The sequence below is a fragment of the Zychaea mexicana genome (genome assembly GCF_025766255.1).
Source record: "Zychaea mexicana strain RSA 1403 chromosome Unknown BDB00scaffold_113, whole genome shotgun sequence".
In the NCBI taxonomy this organism is placed as follows: domain Eukaryota; kingdom Fungi; phylum Mucoromycota; class Mucoromycetes; order Mucorales; family Lichtheimiaceae; genus Zychaea; species Zychaea mexicana.
Window position 1 is genome coordinate 1,781 of NW_026516776.1, and position 23,200 is coordinate 24,980.

At 44.0% G+C, this 23,200-nt stretch overlaps 6 protein-coding genes across 6 annotated transcripts; 1 reads left to right on the forward strand and 5 right to left on the reverse strand.

Moving 5' to 3' along the window:
- Positions 1-696: 696 nt before the first annotated feature.
- On the reverse strand, positions 697-4,540 carry BDB00DRAFT_849132 (uncharacterized protein). The gene is made up of 10 exons (XM_053125346.1): positions 4,319-4,540; positions 3,773-4,218; positions 3,641-3,706; positions 3,410-3,547; positions 3,179-3,349; positions 3,016-3,087; positions 2,820-2,937; positions 2,325-2,733; positions 1,215-2,236; positions 697-1,148 (listed from the first exon to the last, which is right to left on the reverse strand). The coding sequence occupies exons 1-10, from the start codon at positions 4,490-4,492 to the stop codon at positions 780-782; spliced, it is 2,985 nt and encodes a 994-aa protein (XP_052974494.1). The 5' UTR covers positions 4,493-4,540; the 3' UTR covers positions 697-779.
- A 762-nt stretch (positions 4,541-5,302) lies between these two features.
- BDB00DRAFT_982634 (Thiolase, N-terminal domain-containing protein) lies at positions 5,303-7,053 on the forward strand. Its single transcript, XM_053129993.1, has 4 exons — positions 5,303-5,569; positions 5,688-6,048; positions 6,133-6,729; positions 6,810-7,053. The coding sequence occupies exons 1-4, from the start codon at positions 5,407-5,409 to the stop codon at positions 6,934-6,936; spliced, it is 1,248 nt and encodes a 415-aa protein (XP_052974495.1). The 5' UTR covers positions 5,303-5,406; the 3' UTR covers positions 6,937-7,053.
- Positions 7,054-7,433: 380 nt separating this feature from the next.
- BDB00DRAFT_772863 (uncharacterized protein) lies at positions 7,434-10,750 on the reverse strand (the record flags this gene model as incomplete). The annotated part of the gene is made up of 6 exons (XM_053120067.1): positions 7,434-7,578; positions 7,735-8,848; positions 8,951-9,497; positions 9,906-10,026; positions 10,111-10,325; positions 10,412-10,750. The coding sequence occupies 6 exons, from the start codon at positions 10,748-10,750 to the stop codon at positions 7,434-7,436; spliced, it is 2,481 nt and encodes an 826-aa protein (XP_052974496.1).
- A 247-nt stretch (positions 10,751-10,997) lies between these two features.
- On the reverse strand, positions 10,998-11,994 carry BDB00DRAFT_58776 (uncharacterized protein). Its single transcript, XM_053117955.1, has 2 exons — positions 11,300-11,994; positions 10,998-11,203 (listed from the first exon to the last, which is right to left on the reverse strand). The coding sequence occupies exons 1-2, from the start codon at positions 11,828-11,830 to the stop codon at positions 11,090-11,092; spliced, it is 645 nt and encodes a 214-aa protein (XP_052974497.1). The 5' UTR covers positions 11,831-11,994; the 3' UTR covers positions 10,998-11,089.
- A 3,519-nt stretch (positions 11,995-15,513) lies between these two features.
- BDB00DRAFT_849148 (uncharacterized protein) lies at positions 15,514-16,968 on the reverse strand. The gene is made up of 3 exons (XM_053125347.1): positions 16,613-16,968; positions 16,315-16,509; positions 15,514-16,236 (listed from the first exon to the last, which is right to left on the reverse strand). The coding sequence occupies exons 1-3, from the start codon at positions 16,914-16,916 to the stop codon at positions 15,989-15,991; spliced, it is 747 nt and encodes a 248-aa protein (XP_052974498.1). The 5' UTR covers positions 16,917-16,968; the 3' UTR covers positions 15,514-15,988.
- A 3,020-nt stretch (positions 16,969-19,988) lies between these two features.
- BDB00DRAFT_791996 (uncharacterized protein) lies at positions 19,989-20,687 on the reverse strand (the record flags this gene model as incomplete). Its single annotated transcript, XM_053121081.1, has 3 exons — positions 19,989-20,240; positions 20,297-20,521; positions 20,616-20,687. 3 exons carry the CDS (start codon positions 20,685-20,687, stop codon positions 19,989-19,991), a joined length of 549 nt encoding a protein of 182 aa, XP_052974499.1.
- Positions 20,688-23,200: the final 2,513 nt, after the last annotated feature.

Below are 23,200 nucleotides of genomic sequence, written 5' to 3' on the forward strand. Positions count from 1 at the left end.
CCCTAACAATCTTCGCGTTGCCATCGATCTCTCAGGGTCTGGACCACCACAAACCACCAACATCGTCTACCAAGAAGTTCTCTTGCATCCGCCGGCCTCTGTTCCTGAACAAGCCGAAAATTCACCACCAACCTCTCCCACAACAACAATCACCGCATTTCCACCTCCATCACCTTGAGCCCTTTTCTGCTCTTTTTCTTTTTGCTTCTAAACTCTTATTTTCACTTATTATCATTTAACGTACAATAGAATATTCTTACCTCTTCACGGTATCTTTCGTAAGTAGGTCTGACGCGAAACAATAAGATATAGAACTACGCGAAGCTGCCGTCACCTTTCAGCTAATTACGACAAGCAGCAATAATCTACCATGATGTTCAAATGAAAGCGGACACATTGATGAACTTTCAAAAATATGTAAGAGCTGTCGATAGCAACAAATAAGTCATCCTCGCATTAACAGTGAAATACCAGTCAAAAGTTCCTCTGTCGTCCCTTTTGATTTGACAAACCAACGTGTAGTAGGGTTTCGTGTCATAGCAATAATGATAACGTTTAGGGTTATATGTAGTCATAGCAATAAATAAGCTCGCGAAGCGAGCTTTGGTTAGGGTTTAGAAGGGGGGTGTGGGGGGGAACCCCCCACCTTGGGGGTCTGGGGGAACCCCCAGGAAACATCCAATCCGTTGAATGACCCGGAGCGCAGCGAAGGGGCTCATTCAGCCGAGCGAAGCGAGGCAGGTGGATGTTGATATATGTAAAAGAGAAAATGTATATATTTATAATCCTAGTTCGTCAAATAAATCGTCGGTCGTCATCCCAATATTAGTACTATTACCATCGATACTATTACTGCCAAAAGTTTGGGTTTCAACTTGACCCAGTGAACTTTTGTCGTCCTGTTTGTTTGACATTTCAACATCACTTGTCGTTGGTGTTTGAGCACCCATGGAGTTATCGAGTGACATGTAACTCCCTTCTGCAGCCGCTTCTTTCTCTTCTTCTTCGTTTGGTTTCCGGTATACTACTCCTAATCCATCATCGGTAACATCACTCTCGTCACCATCATCGTTATTGTCAGGCACATGCAGAGCATTGTTATTATGGCTGTTATGGTGGATATCCTCCTTCAAATCGCAATCAAGAGCCTAATAATACACCGACAGCCATAGTTTAGTAGCAGCTAGTAAAAGGGCAGCATGAGATTTACATACGGCAGCATCATTTGTCTGATAAGGTTTTGTACTTGGTTTGATATGTCGGGTCGCTACCTCGTCCATAGTGTCATGATAAATGTCGTCATCTCCATCACTATGATTGGTAGCAGTATAATCCTGGCGCGATTTCCTTTCGTAAGCTCTGATTGCTTCCTTATCATCAACAGAAGCATCGTTGTTTTCGTCATTATCGTCACTTTCTTTGTATGATTTCGCTGCGGTTGACTTGGTAGCAGTCCGTCGCGGATTACGCTTTCGTGCTGTGATTTTTTTTGGATCAATCATCATTGGGTCATCGTCGCCCTCCTCCTCACTATCGTCCTCTCCCACTTGCTCCTTTATAGTTTTTTGTCGTGCTGATGATTTTGCTGTAGTAGCAGTTTTTGGCTTTTTTGTTCGTGTCGTTTTCAAGGAAGTGCCGATATCATGCATCCCCTCATTGGCAGCAATTATCTCATCGGTATTTTGGCGAGCTTTCCGTTTTGTCGCTTTTTTCGGCGTCGTCTTTGCCGCCGTTGCAGAGTCGGCGTCTTTCTTGCTACGTCTATTTGATTTGGGCTTTTCTTCCTCTACTGCTCCCGGTTTGGCCCAAGGCAGTATCCGACGGCCGACAGGTTGCTTTGATGTGGATTCTGCTGCCGGTTTCTCTTGTTTTGGTTTTTCAGAGTCATCTTCGTGAAAGGATCGCTGTTTGATGAGGGAGAATGCGGGATCACCTGTTGCCTTTGAACTTCCTGAAACAGTCGTCATTGACTGAGCATTTGTAGATGTAACAGAAGGTGATGTGAGCTGTCTCTCTGCTTCTGGTGTTGGCGGATGCCGGGTGGATTTGGATGTGTTTGCACTAGCCTTTGGCATATCGCTCGTGGGAGTAGTTGCAGTGCTCGGTTGTGGCCGTTCTGATCGAGCCACGTAATCGAATTCATCCGTGTTCACCATAAACCGTAGTAACAGTGCTGTGCAGTGCTTACATTTACCATGTTTTCCCACTGGACAAGAGCAGGAGCCATCTTTAAATCCTACGTACGGATAGTGATATTTTATTAAAGAAAGGAGATGTTAACAATCTGTCAGTATACTCATGCTTTAAGCTTGCAAAACATTTACCAATCTCTTTTTGTGACTCGGATGTTAATGTGATGGATACGACATAGGCTTCTTTTGCAGTTCCGTGAGCGTTGGCCCAAATATCAATGCTGTCCGCATCCCCAGCTATCTTCATTTGATCGAGCTTATCGAGTATCGTTTGACCTCGTGAGCAAGCGCCCTTGTTACCAATATACGTTTTGATGGCCTCGTTGTCAAGACGATCAGCAAAACCATATCGTAGTTTTTCAATTGCATCTTCATCCATGCCGTTTTGATCGTCTTGCTGAATATTATGAGTGGATGAAGATCCTTTCAGATTATTATCATCATATTGAAATGACATAGGGTGTGTCTGTTGTTTGGCGCCGGACTTGTCTGTTTCGATATTTTCCATGTGCGATTTATAAGAATCAAATACTCGGGTATTCTAACAAATATAAAGAATGAGGTACAAGAAATGTCCTGGCGCCGCAGTCCCCATGTTCGCTTCTTCAGAGCAGTTTATAAACTTACAAGAGCAGATACGCTGTGTCTCACAGTTCCTTCAAAAGTTTCTTCTCTCGTCGTCTTGTCACTTTGCATATAAAGCAGAGGGGTCCACGTCTGTTCTTGGTCTGAAAGGTCACTGGTGCTTTTGTAGAAATTGCGCATGAGTTATGCAGCAACCTATGTAGAATAATCTTGCTTATCCACTAGACGGAGTGCTTACATGGTGGATGGTGCTATCCGTCGTATATTATCTGGCTGTAACTTTTCGGTCTCTCGTTGTAGGATTTCAAAACTGGTAATAAAAAGAAAAACGTATGAAGAAAAAGGTGAGTACAGAGGGATAAAAGTATAATAGAGCAATTGTTTATGAATTGGCTGTTTACAAGTCACCCTTCCATATTACACGGCTCTTCTGGACCAATATTTCCCGGAGGTAGATATGCTGCATTTGTGAAAAGTACGCTGGGCAGTCGTCATGCTGTAGTAGAGTATCGTCCCTAGACCAGCTAAGCATAAACGACCCCCTGAGGCATAGCCCATGACGATGTTGAATACTAGATGAAAATCTGTGTTGTTAGTATACAAGACATGCATAAACCTCAATTTCTTTTTACCATGCTAGTTTTTCGGGTATTGTTTCGGGCTCCATGGTAGTGTAGGCGCGTGTATACAGGTAGATTGGACATTCTGACCCTAGTCGCTCCAAGTACCGGTATGTACTCTCACGATGTCGTTTCAGCTGCTTATCCTGTCTGTTTATGAATATCAATGACAAAAGCCTTGGTCATGTCGTATGCACTAAATAAATTTGCCGCCTTCTATCAACACCAAAATCATCTCCTTACTTTTCACCAAGTTCATCCGGAATGCCCTTGTAAAGCGTCTTTTCATCAGCAATAAGAATAACTGTTCTGTTCCAAAATAAAATGTCAGTAGTTACAATTTACTTGCGATTTCCTTTTTCTCCAAAGTCTCACCCTGCTATGGATAGCTGCTTGACCACATCAGTCCATCCTTGAATAGCCATTACTACAGCATCGTTTAACGTGAATCCGACACCACTCTTTCCCGTACATATGGAGCGCGTAACATTGATCACAAGTGCTCTCTTTTCGAATGGCTCGGCCGTGATACAAAACGGATCCATGTACTCGGTATTCACGTCGGAATCATCGTCAGGGCTATTAAACGCGTCTGAGTGAAAAGGTACCAAACAACGTCGTAGCCACAAGTCGCGACTTGCGAATTCGGGTTGAAGCGACATTGCCCAACCGGCGAGCAGTCGAGTTTGGATGGGTGCGGTGGGAAGAACACGACAATCGATCGTCAAGCTACTTCGGATCTTGAGCAAATATCGTACTACATCCTGGTGTTTTCGAATGGCACATGGTCGCATAAAGTGAACGGCGAGTTTTTTGTTGTTCTAGTGAAAATAAGCGACCGCTATGAGATATGCTGTTTTGCTAACTATTTCCAGACAGAGAGAGAAGAGGGATCACTGCTAATCGAGCATGCATAATTACCGAGTCTAACACATTCAATATTTTTCGACCTAAATCGCGCACGGTGAGCTCGTCTAATTGAACACGATCATCGGGACAATATAGAACATGAGTGGTATAGAGATGTGTGTGATAATAAATGGCAGCTATGGACGGTGCTGTTTGCAGCCAAAGAATATCGTGATCAACAGCCATGAAGGCAGAAAGGAGAAAAGTATAAGAATGGATCCTTTCTCTCGTTGTTTCTTTGTTCCGCAGTTTTGTGAAACCATCGAATTTAAGCGTATGCGCATTGTCTTCAATGCTGGCTCGAAAAGCCTTTAGAATGAAATGTGCTACACCAGTACAGAGTTTAAACTAGTAACAAATCAGACGTAAACTATCAGTAGAATCACCATATAATGTAGCATCGAACTATTGCTTTGATGAGAAGCTCAAGGCACACCTGTGTACTTATTACCGTGTCGATATATGCTATTTTGTATCAAATAAGCCTCTCTTCTTTGGCTTTTGTAAACGTATGCAGTTAGAATGCATAGAGTTGCTTGCTAATCTGAAAAGTATCTCTTTTTCTCGGCTCACGATAACAAACGGTACCTTTACTGCGTAATACAGTCCAATTTGTAAATACGGAACCTTCAGTACTGCTCATGAGCTTTGGCGTCTCCACAATCATGAATAATATAGGCAGTTTTGTGAGTCGTCATCGTAAGCAGTAAACATGTATGCATGATTTTGCTGGGTATAATGGGACAACGAAATTTGGAGTTTGACGTTTCGCTTTGTGTTACTTGCATCGAGAAAGCTAACTTTCCAAAACCGAAAAGCAAGGTGGACCAAGCCGAATCAGTGAAAGCAAGGCAAAGCAGCAACTTGCCTCAATGATCCAAAGTTCCCGGCAGTGATGCATAAACGAAAACGCGAACAAGTGGGAAAAATGGAGGCGATTTGTCATTGCTTTTGTGAAATAGCTTGCAAGGCGTCGGAGCGTCCCATTTCTTATTTGTAATGCAATTCCCAGAATACATATAAAAGCATACCCAAGTTACCCCACACTGGGTTTTTTTGTGCTTTACTTCTTCACACACACACACACAAGAGAATCAACAATGCCCTACAATCTTCCTTACCCCATTCCTCTTGAACCTGCACCTCAAGCGCAAGTTACCAAGGTCGGTGTCAAATCGCCCGAGGATGTTGTTGTCGTCTCTGCTCTTCGCACTGCCTTGACCAAGGGCCGTAAGGGTGGTTTCAAGGACACCTTGGCTGACCGTAAGTATAATTACATAAGCATTTTTTTGGGATAGAACACACAAAAGACACACTTTATCATCCGGAACAGTGAGAGGGTCATTTGATTAAATGGTTTGCCTTGATACATGATATATAGAGCTGCTTCAATACGTCTTTAAGGCCACAGTTGACCGTACTGGCATTGATCCCGCCTTGGTGCAGGACATTTGCGTTGGTAATGTCGATGCCCCTGGTGGTTTGGCCACGCCCGCTCGTATGGCCTCCTTGGCTGCCGGCTTCCCCGAAACCACCTCGATCAGCACCTGCAACCGTCAGTGCTCGTCTGGTCTGCAGGCCTGTGTTACGATTGCCTCGTCCATCCAGGCTGGTTTGATCGACATTGGTATTGGCGCTGGCGTTGAGTCCATGAGCAGTGACTACTACAAACGCAACCGCTTAATGTCAAAGAAGATTGCCAACCAGGTCAAGTCTGCTGGTGACTGTCTTGTGCCTATGGGGTAAAGTATATTTTGAATGGTGGGGAATGTGCCTGTCAAAAACAAAGTTGCGCAGGAAATTAAATTATTTTGTTCTGTGAACAGTATTACCTCTGAGAACGTTGCCGAGGACTATGGTTTGACCCGAGCCGAACAGGACGCATTCTCTGTCGAATCGCACAAGAAGGCCGCTGCTGCCCAGGCTGCCGGTTATTTCAAGGAAGAAATTGTGCCCATCACGGCTACTATCTTGGACAAGGATGGTGAGAACCCCAAGGAAGTGCTTGTTGACAAGGACGAGGGTATCCGTGCCAACTCGAGCGTCGAGAGCTTGGGCAAGCTCAAGGCTGTTTTCAAGAAGGATGGCTCGACCACTGCCGGTAATGCCTCGCAGATCTCTGATGGTGCTGCCGCTGTCTTGTTGATGAAGCGCAAGACTGCCTTGGCTCTTGGCTTGCCCGTCATTGGCAAGTATGTCACTGCATGCACCGTGGGTGTACCCCCTCACGTCATGGGCATTGGTCCCGCTTATGCTATCCCTGTCGCCGTTGAACGTGCTGGCTTGAAGCTCGACGATGTCGACATTTTTGAAATCAACGAAGCTTTTGCCTCGCAGGCCCTCTATACCGTCAGGGTTTTGGGTATCCCCAAGGAAAAGGTCAATCCCAAGGGCGGTGCTATCGCCATTGGCCATCCTCTCGGGTAAGTGACTGGGATGATGATGTCGCGTAAAAGCACAGTATACTAAACTACAATGTTTCTTCTTCTTGATATATGAATAGCTCCACCGGTGCACGACAGGTTGCCACTTTGTTCCCTGAGTTGAAGCGAACCAACAAGCGTGTCGGTGTGACCAGCATGTGCATGGGAACTGGTATGGGTATGGCCTGTGTGTGGGAGAGCGAGTAAATACGTTCTTTTTGAACGCTCAGAAAGAAAAAAAAACAAAAAAAAGCAAAAGCCATTGTTTGTTAAACTCCCTTGTAAATTATCATTTAATGTCATGTACCATGTATACTGTTCACCCTGTTCTTCTTTTTACCATTGATTATTAAAAACCATCTTGTTTTCGATCTACAGAAACAAAAGATAATGCTTGTGGAATTTTCTTTACCCGATGAGATAGTGTTAATCAGCATAATTGGCCGAAACTTCGGGTAAAAATTGTTTTATGAAAAGAACCACAAAAAAGCTGTATTTTGTAAAAGAAGGAAGATATATATATATATTGTATGTATATTAAGCACAAATAAAGGGATTGAAAAGGGGAGGTCATATCACAAAAAAGTAGAGAACAAGGTGAACACTTAGATCCACCATAATAAGCTACGGAACGTATGAGAGTAAGCAATTTGATAGGTCAACCAGATCACCATCACTACAGAAGTAAATCATCTACGGTCAGTTCACCATGATCTACATTGAACAAACATATAGAAGCAGCACTTACAGCATAATAATGGTACCCAGAACGAGAACAGGCGCTGATCTCTCCGCTTCTTATCTTGCATCGTTTCAAGTCCCTTTGGATAGTAACTGTCGTATGACGAGCTGGCAGCAGATGAGGACTGTGATATCCCTTCTGGTGTTGTTGTAGATGACGATGGCGTGGCTGGATAGGCGGATATGTGATGTTGTTTTCGGTTAAGTCGGGAGGCAGATGATGAAGATGATGATGAAGCAGATGATGATGACGATGATGATGACGAAGATGGTGGAGATTGGCTGTTCCGTACGCCCATTGCATAAGCAAGGGCCATATACCAGGCAAGCGTCTGCTCTGGCTCTTCGGTGGCGGTGGTATTCTTGGGCGCATCGGGAGACAATCGTAGTATGGACATGTTGGCAATCATGGTAGTAGGGCGAGGAAGTTGTAGTAAGTGGTCGGCAATATTTTTCATAGTCAAGTCGGATGGTTTGGTGGCAATGTTGTTTTTCAGATTTTGAAGGAACGAGCTATCCTGCGATGTTGACCGCTGGTGTTTTGGCTGTTGGAAGTGTGACAATGTTCGCTGCATCCAGTTGGATGATTTTTTGTTGGAGGGTATCTCATCATCGGAAGAGGAAAGAGCGTCTTGTTCATGCACAGGTTGAGCGTCTAGAATTTCGTCGGCGGAATTCGAGTCCTCGTCGTCTAACTGCAGGTATTGGATCGATGCAACTTGCTGCTGCTGTGGTGACTCGTCCGTGTGTTGCTGTTGTTGACGTCGTCGGCGCCGTAAGCCTTCTGAAATTGTCGTCGAAGGTTCACTGCTCGCAGTCGAAGAATCGGACACATAGGCTTGTTGCCACTCAGTCTTTTCTTCCGAGTCACTGCCAATCCAGACACTGTCGGAATCATCATCCTCTTCTTCCTCGGAATTGTCACCTTCCTCGTCATACGATGTGTCGACATCAGCGCTCATGATATCCGAGAGTGAATCTTCGCGGTGCGAGGATTCGGACGTTTCCCGATCGTCCAACGGCATATGGTTCAACAACAATGTCCGGATACTATAATCCTTGGCGAGATGCATGGGTCGTTTGTTTTGCAAGTCGTAAATCTCTGGATCTGCTTCACCTTCTTCCAACAACACACGGGTAACGTCTTCGTGACCGAACCATGAAGCGTAATGTAATGCTGTAGATCCATTGCGATCCGTGTTGTCGACCGAGCAGCCGAGATCCAACAACGCCAGCGTTAATTTCGTGAATCCAAGCATGGCCGCCAAATGCAGCATGGTATGGCCCTGAGCATTTGCAATGGAAACATCGCTGGACTGCACATCTTCCATCGTATCCATCACTTCAAGCACTTGAATAATGTGCCGTTCGAGGTTAGCTTGCTTATTCTGCTGTTGCAGGTGCTGCTTCTGTGTATGCTCTTGTTCCTGTTGTAATTGTTGTTGCTTGCCGTTGTTACTGCTTCCAGCATCGTTTCCACCGGAGCCAGTTGTTCCTTCGGATGATCGCTGGTTCTGGTTACCGCCTTGGACAATCCGCATGGCGATTTCTCGTGCGTCCTCAACCTTTCCTGTCATCTTCAATCCGACCACTTGAAGCGCAAGCTCCATCAATGCCCGATCGTTTTCGTTGTAGTAAGTGAACAGCATCACTTCTTGACTGTCCATGACGACGGGATATTCCTTGAAGGATACCACGACAGGCCCTGGTTCAGCCACTGCAGGCAAAATACATACGAGCGTGTTGGGTGACCAGAAATGTGTGCTTGAAGCAACCACATCGCCAAACATGACCGTCAAGCCGGAGCGGAAGTTCGTACCGAGGATCGTTACTTCGATACCACCAAACGTAGGACCTTCGTTTGGAATTAAGCGTTGTAGTTGCGGACGTTCTACGGCGGGTGGCGTGGGTGGTGGGGGTGTTTGCGTCGAAATTTTGCTCGAGCTGGGACCTGCAGTAGTAGTAGTTGCTGCAGCAGCAGCAGCGGCAGCAGCAATGTTTGAGAACAGGCTCTGATCCAGTTGTTGCTGCATCTGCGCCATTTGAGACGACTGGAGGAACGCGCTCATTGCAGGATCCATCGGTGAGACCTGCGAAGATGATTTGACTGCAACTGGTGAATGTTGCTGTTGCTGATGTTGTTGCTGTTGTTGCTGTTGCTGTTGCTGATGTTGCTGTTGCTGTTGCTGTTGCTGTTGCTGTTGCTGTGGTAACTGTTGTTGTAGTTGCTGTGGCGACCGTTGCTGTGCTCCCGATGGCGCAATCGTCTGGTCAGGGCGCGGTTGGATGGAAAGTTGCGGATTAGGAAAGGGAAACTGCATGGGCTGTGCGGCACTGACTTGCTGTGGGTGGTGAAACGTGCTAAATGAAGCTGCTGCAGCGAGCATAGCTTGCGTGTTGGGCTGTTGTTGTTGTTGCTGTTGCTCTGCGTCGACACGCGGTCGCTTACGACCAGCTTTCACCTTGTTTGACTTGTGGTCGTCGGTAATCATGATAGGTGGTGACATGCCCGAAGCAACTGTCTCGCCAGTGTGATCCTGCATCTCGAAATATATGCTATTAAAATACAAAAATGTTAGATATACCGCATTTGGTTCGGTGCACATGACTGATTGGCAATACTATATAAAAACTACATACCAGAAGCCGAGTCGTTCGTTATGATGTCGGCAGTAGCATGTGATGCGGGTGGGTAAGATGGTGTCGCCTGAGCTGAAGTCAACGACTTCTGAGCAGTTGAAAAGCAGCACTTTTTGTTCTTCCATTGCCAAGGATTTCTCGTCGTCGGCAGGGCGCTTTTCTTCTTCAATCTCTGCTTTGACCCGGTTTTCTTTCCTGCGCTGTGATCGCTTGCGCTATATTACATAATGCAATGGATTGAAAGCATGTGTCGGTTAATCGGGTCATTATCCTCTTTTAAACGGCTATTAAGAGCTCTTACCTCTCGTTGGATGCATCCCAAACAAGTAACGACTTTCCTGGATGGATCACTGGCGCAGATCACACGAGCACTCAAAAAGAGCATCTTCTCTGGACTTATCGGCATGTTGTTGCTATCAAGACCGGCGACATTGGCGATCCGGGTGCCATTGGGAGCGGTTGACAGCATGATCTGGCGCTTGAGTTTATCCTTCGCGACCATGTGCTCGGGAAGTTTAAGGTGTGACCACCATTGTGCCTTATCGCCGTCATCGGTTACAAGCTGGATGCATAGCTTGATTTGTGTCTCGACACGCGATTTTGCGCCCTGTTGAGGTACACCGAGCACTCTGATTTGCATGCCGCCACTATATAGAAAACACGGCAATAGATGTAAAAACTGTCAAGAAAAAAAATCCCCCCAAAGATGGCGATAAATAAACTTGTTTTTGCTTACCTTGTGTTTTTGGCTTTGTGATTGTCCGGCTTGATAGCTGCTGCATCCGGAGACATCATGGGCGGCGTTGGAATGGCTGCATGGGTTGAAACGGCAGTAGACGAGTTTTGTGTTGCAGCAGAAACGGTATTCCTGAAGAGAAGAGTGAAAAAAAGAACGGTTTAGAGTTACGGGTTCCTGGTTTTTTTTTTGCGCCTATAACCGGGCAATGTTTGCTGTTTGTTTGTTATTCTTATAATAGGCTTACATTGAGCCGGGCATTTGAGCGGGATAGCTGGAAGATAGGTAGTCTGTGAAATTGCGTGCGAGATTAGGAATGGCTTGAGGGAATGGATTCTGCGCAACATTTGAAAAGAACTGAAAAAAAGACCTGAGTTATTAAAAGAAATCTCTCAATGTGGCAAAAAAAATGCCAGTGACCCGTGGAGCAAATGTGGAGACAAAAAAACTTACGTTATTGACTCCTGACCAAAAGGTCTGGTTCGTTTCTGGGGCTGACGATGAGTTCGACGGTTGAAGCGGCTCGACCAAACCGTTGCTCGGGTTATTCCTGGTCGTCGATGCTGACGGCGGCACAAATGGGTGCTGTTGTTGCTGTTGTAATAACTGTTGTTGCAATGACGGCGATAACTGCTGTTCAACCGATGACTGCCGAGTACTACTATTCGCTTGAAGCGGTGAGGCTGCCGAGCCCAATTCCGAATCGTTAGCTTCGGCCATGGACTGATCTTCGTCCACCATCGTGTACGGGCTATTACTGCTGCTGGAACTTTCGTTCTTTATCTGCTGTTGTTGTTGGGCTTGTTGTTGCATAAAGTAAAGAGGATTGTCCGGTGACAACTGGTCGAGCTTATAGAAAAAAGACTGGTCAATGAATGGTTGTTGAATTTGCATCGAATCGTCATGAGGCTCGCTAGTCGATGAACCGGACGGTGAATCGCAATCTTCTATTGGTACGTCCAATAAAGGACTCGCTTGAGGCATTGTGTTGACAAGAAAGAATGAAAAAAAAAAAGAGCTGGGGACGGAGAGGATAAACTGCGGCTCTTTCACTATCTTTCTCTCTTTTTTCTGGTTCTGCAAGTGTTTTTAAGACTAAAAAAGAGACTCTCGCTTGGCAGAGAAAAAAGACAAAAAAAGAAGCGAAATTTCCAAGGCAGATGTGGTGGTCGCTGGCCGATTGTTCAATGTGACTTGGACACACACACAGAGAGAAAACCAATACGTGTTCGTGCGCTGTGCCACAATATAGACCAGCACTCTAATCAATGTGTACTGTCGTCACATTGAATTGCTCATAGAGCCGTAGCATTTCTCACTCGCTTTTTCTGTTCAAGACATGTTGTCACTTCTTTCCTCCCCTTATCCAAGTATTTCGTCACTGCCTTATTGTCAAAAGCTTAGTTTGATTTTTTTTTGGTTCGCTATAGCGGGGATTTCCCATCAGCGTTCAAATTCGTTGAGAGTTTGATGCAGCCAATCAGATTTCCCCAATGACTAAAAGCTCCACAAGTCTTGGGGCGGCGCACCACACACAACCCTCATCTGCGGTTGAGTAATGGGCCTTTCAAAACGAGGGGGGGGGAATTGCATAGCTAATATCCGTGACTCATGAGATTGTCCTATGATGCAGCGTCATCGCCTGTTGCGTCAGCTCAAAGCACTCTATTGAGTATATGACCTCTTTTTCCATTTTCTGTTTCTATCATTGGGCGATCACCCTTCAAGTAAAACATGTGTGTTGCTGTTGTTATTTCCTGATCCCATCATCTAAGAAACACAACATAATTCGCAATTTCATAAATATAGCCGGCAATTTGTTGGTCCGCTTGTTCATATGACTAACTTTCTCTAGTTGCTGCCCTGCTAATGCGTACTAGCCACAGGATTGTTTGGTAAATCGAATAAGCACAACGTAATCTCAATGTTACCACAGAAAAGGGTATGTCGATATTCACAAGCGAATCAGCATGACCAAGTCTTGCAAAATCGTCGAGACCAAGGGATCATTTTTTGCTTGTATGACCGTTACTGTAGATCTGCGAAATCATGACGAGTTTCACTGGGGAGACGCTGCGTATGTTATATGTGTCCGATAATCCAAAAGCTGGCGCATAGAATGGCTTACATACAATGTTCATCTGCTATAAGGTATCCCGATTGCAGCCCGGGATATCGTTTTTTAATCATTAGGATAAGAGATGAGCTTGTTTTGTGAGTAGAGAGGTGAGCAACCTTCATCTGAAACAAGAAAAAAAACCGCCTCCAAGATTTTGATGAAAAGTTTTGCCGCTACATACAATGCTCATGGATGTACTTACGAGAAGCCGTGCCTGGTTATGCTGCAATTTGACGTCATTTCCATTTGATAGTGAATGCTCCCCATATTACATGCTTTAATAAACTGGGTAGGTGGTAAACACCCTAATTACTTTGGTTTCATTTCTGTGACTTTGCCGATAGGTAAACAGGAAGCTGCATTTGCTGCTCAAAAAGTTGGTGATATACATTATATACCACGTTCGCTGCATGGTCATGCCAAGTTTTGTGACAGGAGACTGAGCTTTACATGAATATATATCAGATTGCGAAACCATCAGACTTGTGCTTACAAACGGATTTAAAGCGCAACACAAAAAGAAGGAAGACCATAAGATTTAGGCCAGTGTCGTTTTTAATCGCATCATTGTCAATAAATAACTATCCTTGCTACTCTGTCATCGATTGCTATATTTCATATTTGGCGTCTGACGCAGATCTGTTGACCTTCTTTTGCCATAAACCTTTTTCATGTTTGCAGAAAAGGCATGAAATGGCTATAAATCGGGGTGACGAAGCCTTTTCTTTCCCATATACGATGACGGAGCGAATCATTTTCTGGAGGCAAGTAAAAACTCTACCTAGCTTTATTCATTTATTCGGTAAAAGGAAAAAACACACCGCGATGAAAAGAACAGAGGCATTCTTCACAAGTAGACTTCTAATTGTAAGAATGCTACACTAGTTGTTAAAACTGATGTGATATGAGCAGTACCAAAGTGGATGCATTGAGAGCAACACATACACATCCTATTTTTTCTTCGACCGGATCACTTTATCCTTCTCTCTTTCATACATTCACGAATTGAGCATCATCTGTGTCAATATATACTATAATGGCTATGTACAGATACTGATGGATTCAATATGGTAATCATCAGACAAATGCATTGAAACATACACTTGTTTATTGCTGTACTCGATTTCTTTGATGACGGAAGCCGATCCATATGTACACAGAATATGCTCAATATTAAACAACTTCGAGCATGATCCGCTGCTCTACAACAAAAGTGCGAAACATTACCGAATTCTATGTAGGAATTGCTAATTATTCACAATCAGCATATGCGGTCCCTTTTCGTTCATCCGTTCTGGCTTGTGACAATAGCACGTACGCACATGCAAGCAGCAGCGAGGCTTCACCCACTGTGGCTGGAATACAAAAAACAGAGATATCTTAATGCGTCGTGTGATCGAAGTTTTACTTGACGGAAATTTCTAGTAGCGTCGAAAGAATAGGAGGAGAGAGAATCCACTCAATGAGTGGGGAGCAGATGACCCTATTGTCATGCTGTCAACAAGTAATGATATAACATGTCAATTTTCTCCGTCGCCTTGAGTAAATCAACAATAAAATCATATGTAAGTATCAGACGTCCGGAACTTTTATTAAGACGGTGTAAGGGAAAAAACGCCTACTTCCTCGTGGCCTTTGGCTGATCATTTGCGGCTTGGCAGATAGTTAGTTGCAGTAATAAAAAGATTGTACGCGCGTGCGTGTGTAAGCATTTGTGTGATGGCCCATAGCTAAAAAAAAATGATATTCATCTCGTCTGTTGTAACTGCTATTAACACCTATAAACATGTAACGCATCCTGAGCTCTGCCCTTCTCATCAACTCACGGTTGCAAATGAAATTGTTGATATGTACTATTATAGTAGTAGTGGATAGCATTTTCTAGCATCTCGTGGGATGATCCAGCTACTACTATTACTACTACTACTACTACTACTACTACTACTCTGATAGTAGGGTTGAGCTTACCCGAAAAGTGAAGAAAAGATAAAGGCGGGAAAATGGCGAATGTAATAAACAAAGGGGAACAGAGCGGGCAAGTGAGGAGTCCCGCCTGCTCCGTTCATTGAGAATAATGTATTTGACGAATAGGAACCAACCCGACCTTTCTCTATCTTTTTGAAAGTAAAAAAGATCACGTGAAATGTAATTTGCGCTATGTCTGCTTAGCGCATTCATGGTGCTGGTGATTCAAGTGCGAGCATATGTCTGTGCCTGTGTACCCAAGTAGGAAAAAAAGAGTATATCATCATATTACATATGTACCCATCCCCCTCCAGCAATGTTACAATCGTCGCATTGATTCGGAAGATACTGTAACCCCAACAATGATGATGTGCTGTACCACATTAATGACACCCGTATCGAGTATAATGGCAAGTATGTACATATCGCTCTAGCACGCTCGTTTTATCCGGGGTGCGTGCGGGGGTGTTGTGCAACGAGCCCGACAGCTCATACGGATTTCATGAGACAATTAGAACAAAAATAGGTCATTCCAACGACAGTAGCTATACTAGACACACTCTTGACTATTAGGTAATAGTGATGACTGATCGATAGGGTATGTGTATATTTGATGATGATGTATTAGTAAATAATGATAGTAATAGCAGAATGAGAAGAAACTCATTTCTATTTGGATATAGTACAACGACAAGTAAAATGCTGAAATATATACACAGGCTCAAAATATAGGATGATGATAAAATAAGATGGTGGGTAGTGTCGACATATAGTACAGTGCAAGAAGAAGTGACAAGGAAACGGAAAATGCAAGGAAGAATGAATGGTGGGATGGTAAAGAGAGGAGTGAGGCGATCGTCATCTTTACGACCATACGCAAGGAGGAGAGAGAGAGAGAGCAGAAAAGGGGAAGGGTGAGGGGTATAATATGAATGCACAATGATTGTGATCGACGAGAAAAGATCCCTGTTCGTAATAGCAGTACCAGTATCAGTAGTTGATGATGATGGTGACGGTATCTCTACACCCTGCGTTGTCCTTATTGAGATAAAAGTAGTTTATAAGAGCAAGTCTTGTCGATGCCGTAAAAGATAGCTCTGAACATCGAGATCGTTCACCCAACATTGATGCTTTATGAGGTTCAGGAAAGAGCATTCGAGCTGGTTCACTTGCTCAAGAGTATACATAGAGCAGATCTTGGCCATGCGCGCGTTCGTTAATCGATTCTTGTGTGATGTCCATGTTGTGCCTTGCAGAAATTTATCAGCGACGAGCAGTGCAGCGACGAAAATACGATGGGCCGTATCTTATTTTTAAAAAGTAAAAGATAGTTCAATTAATAATTTATACTTATGAACAGTACCTGAGGATTTATTCAGCATACCATCATCCCCAGTAGCATTCTTTGGAAGAGCTTGCTTGCATCGTTCAAGGTAAATTAAAGCGACGATCGCGACGTGACATGATATGTTTGCTTCTGCCGTCACATTTTGGATAAAGTACAATAAGCCAGGTACTTTGCGTTGACTGGGTCGATATCGTTTTGGCAACAAGTCGCACATTGTTACAGCCATAAAATCTATTGCATGACATAAGCTTGCATGGTCAGTGTTATCCGGTTCATTACTATGGACCATCGTGCAAGATGATCGTCACCAACAACATCGAGACGTAATATTTACCGGTCAGTACGCTTGGTAATGGTCGATTTGATGTTGCAGTTGCCTTGGTTGTTAATAACACTGGGTCTGTTACTAATATGCCGCGCGGTGGAGAAGATGCGACTTGCTGGTGGTGATGGTGATGGTGACGCTGTTTCGGATTATCTCGGATAAGCAAAACATCTTTCTCCTGGTAGATTCGACTGCTATTTTTTCGTCTATTCGGTATGGAGGACGGTGTGGTGTTCGTCGCTGTTGCAGGTACAGTGGTGGTGGTGGTGGTATTGATGGTTGCGCTGGACATACGGACTGTTATCATCGACATATGAGCAGTTGAGTATAAAGTTATGAGAGAAAGAGGAAAAAGAGACTGTCTTTGTGAGCAACAAATATACGGGTTATATATATGTATATATTCTTATTTAATGCAAAATAGAAATCGGAGTGAGAGGGAAACATTTTTAATTGGTATTGCAAAAATGCAAAATGGGGGGTGGGAGGATCCATCAGCGCGCGGAGGAGAACCAATGTAATGGCTTCCCTCATGTCGGCTGACCTTGGCCCCAATTTTTGCTTCTCTTATCGTGTTACTCGATCAGGCAATTCACACTCGTGCAGGTTACCCAAGCACATAACTTTCTCTTTGCCACGCGAGAACAAGGGGAAGAAGTGATTAGGTTTGGGGGGGGAGGGAGGGAGAGGGACAATAATGCGCGACTGTCAGGCGCTAAACATCTTTCATGTTACAAAAGATGCTTTGTAACTGAACCAGTGCTACTAGATCATTCACCAACTCAAGTTTATCTGGTACTACATCACCACCTCCCATTCCGTCCTCCCATACAGCACAGAGGAAACTATTAACTGCTGTATGCCACGTTAGTAGCAAACAAAGCAAAGAGATATGGTTTTCGCCAGAGACAACAAAACATGAAGAATCGGAAACAAAGGGGTGCTTGATAAGTCGCAGTTGGGTTACTGTATATGTATCGGTCGTTTGTTTTTGTTTTGTTGTTATGGTTTCTTTACACCTGTTCCATGCGGCTCTCTTTGTTATGTTTATGCATGTCTGATGGTGGTGGCACTTGATCTTGAGCCGAAGCAGTAATCAGCAAGAATAGCTTTTACTCTATTTGCTTTTCAATGAGCCTTTGAACTTTGCATTTACATTTGTGATTACTTAGCATCTTGCTGAACAAAAAATAAACGACTATGCCGCAGCAGCCCTTCTACTGATACTTATGATGATCATCACATCACCAGGAACTACTAGTTGTGTTGCCTGTATTCGCACATTTCAGGTAAATCGTCTATGCGGCAACCGTAAGTCTAAACTTTATTTGAAAAGGGGTTCTCTTATTTAATGGAAATATAGCATGAGTATGAGCTGATTTGGATTACGTAAAAGTTCTCGACACTCTCATGCTTATTTCATCAGCGTGTCAAATAAACATGAATTTCTTTTTATTGCCACGTTTTTCAGGCTTAGATATTTCTTCCTACTACTATACGGATAATAAAGTATTCCGTTGATCGAGGTTTATTACTCTTTTTTGCTTCATACGAGTGAAACAGATATAGAGACTTTTCTACTATATAATTGTTTCTTTAGCATTGATAAATGATGATGCCAGGTTCCCCGCCCAATTTAATGGATAGTAAGAACAGGACCTGCATAAAAACCCGACTTTAATTCCGTTACCGATGAGCTGGGATGACAACAAACATCAGATTTAGTTTTTCCCGCTTCTACAGTATATTCTTATAATCAGAGCACATCGATAGCGTCTACTACCTACTGCCAATGAAACAAATCATTCAGCAATCTCTTCATTTAGCTTACACTTGGGTAACGTGTTTTCTATCAACAAGCGAGAAAGGAGATAGTGAAGGTTGGGAATTTGATCGTCAACACCGCAAAGTAACGGACATCATTTCTCATTTAACTCTAAAAGGCGTCTGCCAAGAATCTAAAATAGGCGGGATGAACTTGAAATCTCTAGGATCTAGCAAAATAAGTTGCATCAGGTAAGGTAGTAAGCATACTGAAATGAAACAGTTGGATTATAAAACAGATGCATAAAGTACACACCGGCATGTTGTTGTTACTGCGACTTGTTTGACATATTGAGTTGTAGTAGAGGGTTTTTTTAGGGGGAGGAGAGCTAAAATGCACTACCGTCGGCATACATACTTTGCTGATACAGTCGGATGCTGAGCTTCCGAGTATGTCTGCAAATGTACATATTGTAATTATAAATGTATGCGCATTTAGCTCCATCATCGTTCCGTCGGAAGAGGAATCTAAAGGAAGAGCGACGTGTGCGGATGACCTTACTTTTGTAACCTTTATGCTTGCTGCGTAGTCCCTGGACCGCAGAGGGCTTAGTTAATATTGGCTGTGTCCAAAGCTATAACCTATTTGGCAACGCCGACACTATATCACCCACTATTGTCCCAATGCTGCTTTCCGACCTACCATCCATGCAAGGCCGCAACCGAACGCTCCACCCGTCTGCGATCACTCCCAGTTTATACACGCTGGCACGCTCCATCGAACTATCCTTTATGCGGGAGAAAAAATGGGTGACCAACATTGGCGACGTTTGACCTTAAACAGTCCCTTTCATAAGCTCTATATGAAGTTAAAACACGATGCCAACCCTCCTAACGACCCTGTTCAGGCAAACATTGCTCAAAAGCGCGATGACCAACTCAAACTTTGCGAGAACACCCACAAAATCATTCATTGCCTTCGGCCTACCATATTAATCGACCGTGTTCTCTATCTCTCCGCCTTCTCACGGGGGGCTGACATTGCTTAATCAAGTGGCGTATGCATTGGCTTCCAGCGTACCCGCTCCAAGATGCCGCTGTGACACACCACTGGCTAATAGAGAGCGCTATGCTGAATGTGAGCATCATCGCCCCATTCTTCAGGAGCTCTTCGATGCTTTCGGATCACTCCCAACTTGCTACCCGACGATGTGCAACCACTACCATTTGCCCCGCTCTGATGCCAAACTCCTGTGTGGAAAATGGAAGAGAGCCTAGACTTCAATGGCTCTGTTTCTCACTCTGTAATATGTTCTGCCAGATGACTCAACAAAGAAAAGCTATAGAACGTGAAGGGTATAATGAGCACTTTATATCGAATCAATTTTAGCAAGGAGAACTCTTCTCTTTAGTTGATGCTCGCAATAAGATTGTTTTCTACAAGATTTTTTGCAATTGTTTGGAGTGGTATTACTATCCCTCCTCCATTTTCCAAATATTCAAACGATAGTCCAGGCTATCCTAGGGTTTAGATGTTTCGGCGAGACTTCAAGCCATACTTGACTATCCTAGAATATCCTAAGCTAAAAAAAACATGCAATCCATTACAATTATTTATCCATCAATTGTGGTAAAATTTTATATGACGATATCTCTTGCGGTTCTTGGACTGGGAAAAGAGCTGTTGCATATTTGCCATTAGAAAGGTCGGAGCACAGCGATGCTTGATGGTCTCTGGGTGTGCTGCACGAACACAGTCGCGTTCAAAGATGTCCAAAACTTTGGCAATATCAGGAACCTTGTAAAACAAACCCGGCAAGTCGTTGATGCTGTCTTGGACTTGATAATTGCCAGAGGAATCATGGTATAAATGCTTTGGGCGGGTAACGTCAGAAGATAAAACACGACAGTTCGTCCAAGGATTTGTACCGCCAGAATTCCTTCGAACAACTGGTCGTCGAGAGCGTCCTTGCAAAATCTGGCTACCTTGATCAGATCCTTGCAAATAATAAGGTGATCGTCGCTATACATGGCAGATTTGGCTTCATCGTAGGCCAGGTTCGTTGCCCATTTGACGCCTAAAATACTGGTAACACTCAGGTCTGGCCGGCGAGCTTGATGCTTCCTTAGCCTTGGCCTCCAAGGTGCTTTCGTCTAGCGAGCGCAAGTAGATACTATTGTCTGGATCATCATATAGACCGGCCAAAAAAGGATCAATGAAGCGAGAGCAAAGCTTTATCTCGTTCACGTTTTCTTCGATAGTCGCAAGAGGTAATTTGGAAACCAAGTTGCCGATCGCTTTGGCAAGTATCTTTTCCATAGCAGATAGAGTCAGAGATGCCAATCTGTCTGTTGATAAACCAGTCAAGGATGCTACTGAATTGTGTGGCCGTCGCGAGGGGGATGGATTCGCGCTTGATGCCGTATGCTTGCTGGATATACTCGTCGACACTACGCCACTGATCGTGGTTTCATCTCTTCCGGGTATTTGCTCCCATCAAGAAGCAGCACTGAGGTGGATGATAGTATCAATAGCAATTTGTCTTCTAATGGAAGCTTCTATTTCTTGCTTTGAGCGACATTTTCATGTTGTGAAATGCTGCTCACACATCAAGGCTGTTGATCACCAAATGCTCGCCCAGCGGCTGATTAAGGTTTACTACCACAGGTACAGGAGTCCTCACCAGATAAAGGACGTTTGCATTTATAAAATATCACATGGGATTTATAAGATAGCCAGCAGCGCAAATGGCTTCATCAGACTGTCGTTTTTGTTCCGTCGTGCTTAATGCTGAGATGGGTTAGTTGACGTCTACTGATGCGCCTAGCAGTGTGCTGCTGCTACTTTGATCGTGCTCACGCTGCTGGTTAGGGAGCAGACGATGGCCCAAATAGTACCGCACTTGGCCTGTCGAAGCAGTAACATCGTCATACTGCAGAAGCAGAGCTTGACTATGCGATCCACGAAGGGAACGCAGAATTTCCACAAATGGCAGGTTGTCGTTGGGATTATGGAGAGAGCGCCAGCACATGCCATCATAAACATCGCCAGACAAACCAGGTCGACGTACACGATATCTCCATTGTGCATTCTTGGCCTCGAAATCAGGGCTTTTGAAAAGTCGTTGTAAGCTTTGTTGCAGTGGGTTGTAGGCGTATTCTTTGATAGGAGACCGGTTGCGTTGATGTAAACCTGGCTTCAACAGTTGAATGCCACAAAGTGTACCGTCCATTCGCCGACTTGGTTTCTGACATATCTGTGGTCCTCCGGATGCAAATATATGGCATGGCACGACGAACAAGCACTATACATTCGGAGGTCCTTGGTAAGATTGTCAAAAGCGATCCATCCTCGAAGGCCATGCATGGTCTCTGGGAAATGAAAGGGCGACACGTCAGAAGACATGGTGGTGATCAACGTGGTGACAAATTGATGAGGACGATGCCTGTGCGCTCAGAAATAGGAAGTAGCTGGAAGAGCGCCGGGAATACGAAAACAAACACCAAGGCTAGAGGAAGTTGACCTAAGGCATTTGGACGGGGTGCGTATGTTGGTTGATCCATCACAAGGCCATTGATATAAGCAACAACTCTTGTTATGACTTATGTGGTTATCAACCACACCGCCAAATTCTACGCTGACAGCTTCGTTCATTCCAACAGAGCTTATTATGGCGGTTGCAGTGTCAAAATCATCATTGTCAAATTGCTCGCTTGGTAGATTACCTGGATAAAGAAAACAGCATCGACTATCATGATATAATAATGAGCAGTATTACAGCGAATTTACCTTGGACCAATTGAGATTGATATATCTTCTTCTACCATAAGATCGTACAAATCGATATTCATCTCGATGTCGTTACTTATTCCATTGACGACAGATATGATTAGCAAAGATTAAATGCATATCAGTCTCATCATCACACCACGAAGATACTGCATTTATTGAACCATACCATCAGCTCTGCGTGCAGTAGCAAGAGTAGTAGCGGCGATACGGATGGTGGCCCGACGGTGCTCCTTATTTGGTCGCACATTTACGCGTTCGAATCCTTGATCTGGATTACGGCGGGAACATAGCTGGTAGAAAGAAATCATAACAGGGTTTTCCATTGTTGCTGTGAAGATGGCGGTAGTGAGATTCACTGGGAAGTCATAAAGATGTTAGACAGAAAGTATGAATGCCCTTTTTTCGTTCGGGCCCGTATGTATATAGCAGAATATATGTATGCCATTTATCACTCTTTGTATGTTGTACGCTATACCTGATTAATTACAGATTAATGCAATCGTGCGCCTACTATTCTAGTCGTTCTTTTTGGTGATAAGCAAGCAGGAGAAGCAGGGAAGCAGTACTACGTGATGTTCAGGGCAGATTCGTCATAATAGAACCTGGTACACCACATGTAAAACGTTGGTAAAAGGTCAGTTTCAAGGAGCAAGCGGCACGATAACAACAGCTATGCGCATTGCTGTTGCTGTCTGACCACCATAGCCACTGATGTGGGTGATAGGTCATGCTGCTGGCTGCTAATTGGTACCCATTAGGCGGGCAAAGAAGTGATTATTATGATGTAGACTGCTTTAACTTAGCGTATTCTTGCTTCAAAATATTATATGCACATGACAATTGTGATGATGGTTTATTCGAGAAGACGTGTCATATCACGTTGTAAGAAGCATCGTTGTATGAGCACTTGCAAAAGGGCTTGATTTGTTAATTCCACATGCATAAGAAGGATCTGTACATTGCTTTATATTTATGACCTTTACAAACAAGCGTGTCATCCCGTGGTGTGATAATGGGTGAATAATAATAAACGATATCAC

Bases quoted from the DNA above. Each gene is read 5' to 3' on its own strand.
- BDB00DRAFT_849132 (XM_053125346.1), bottom strand. From the start codon at position 4,492: ATGGCTGTTGATCACGATATTCTTTGGCTGCAAACAGCACCGTCCATA. The intron at 3,350-3,409 runs GTAAAAAGAAAT...ATTTTCATCTAG, and splicing joins ATACCCGAAAAACTAGCATG to TATTCAACATCGTCATGGGC. The intron at 2,237-2,324 runs GTAAATGTTTTG...ATCCGTACGTAG, and splicing joins CGAGTCACAAAAAGAGATTG to GATTTAAAGATGGCTCCTGC.
- BDB00DRAFT_849148 (XM_053125347.1), bottom strand. From the start codon at position 16,916: ATGTCGATGATAACAGTCCGTATGTCCAGCGCAACCATCAATACCACC. The intron at 16,510-16,612 runs GTAAATATTACG...GTCATGCAATAG, and splicing joins ATTACCAAGCGTACTGACCG to ATTTTATGGCTGTAACAATG. The intron at 16,237-16,314 runs GTATGCTGAATA...TTTAAAAATAAG, and splicing joins GAATGCTACTGGGGATGATG to ATACGGCCCATCGTATTTTC.
- BDB00DRAFT_58776 (XM_053117955.1), bottom strand. From the start codon at position 11,830: ATGCCTCAAGCGAGTCCTTTATTGGACGTACCAATAGAAGATTGCGAT. The intron at 11,204-11,299 runs GTAAGTTTTTTT...TCTTTTTTTCAG, and splicing joins TTTGGTCAGGAGTCAATAAC to TTCTTTTCAAATGTTGCGCA.
- BDB00DRAFT_982634 (XM_053129993.1), top strand. From the start codon at position 5,407: ATGCCCTACAATCTTCCTTACCCCATTCCTCTTGAACCTGCACCTCAA. The intron at 6,049-6,132 runs GTAAAGTATATT...TTCTGTGAACAG, and splicing joins GACTGTCTTGTGCCTATGGG to TATTACCTCTGAGAACGTTG. The intron at 6,730-6,809 runs GTAAGTGACTGG...ATATATGAATAG, and splicing joins GCCATTGGCCATCCTCTCGG to CTCCACCGGTGCACGACAGG.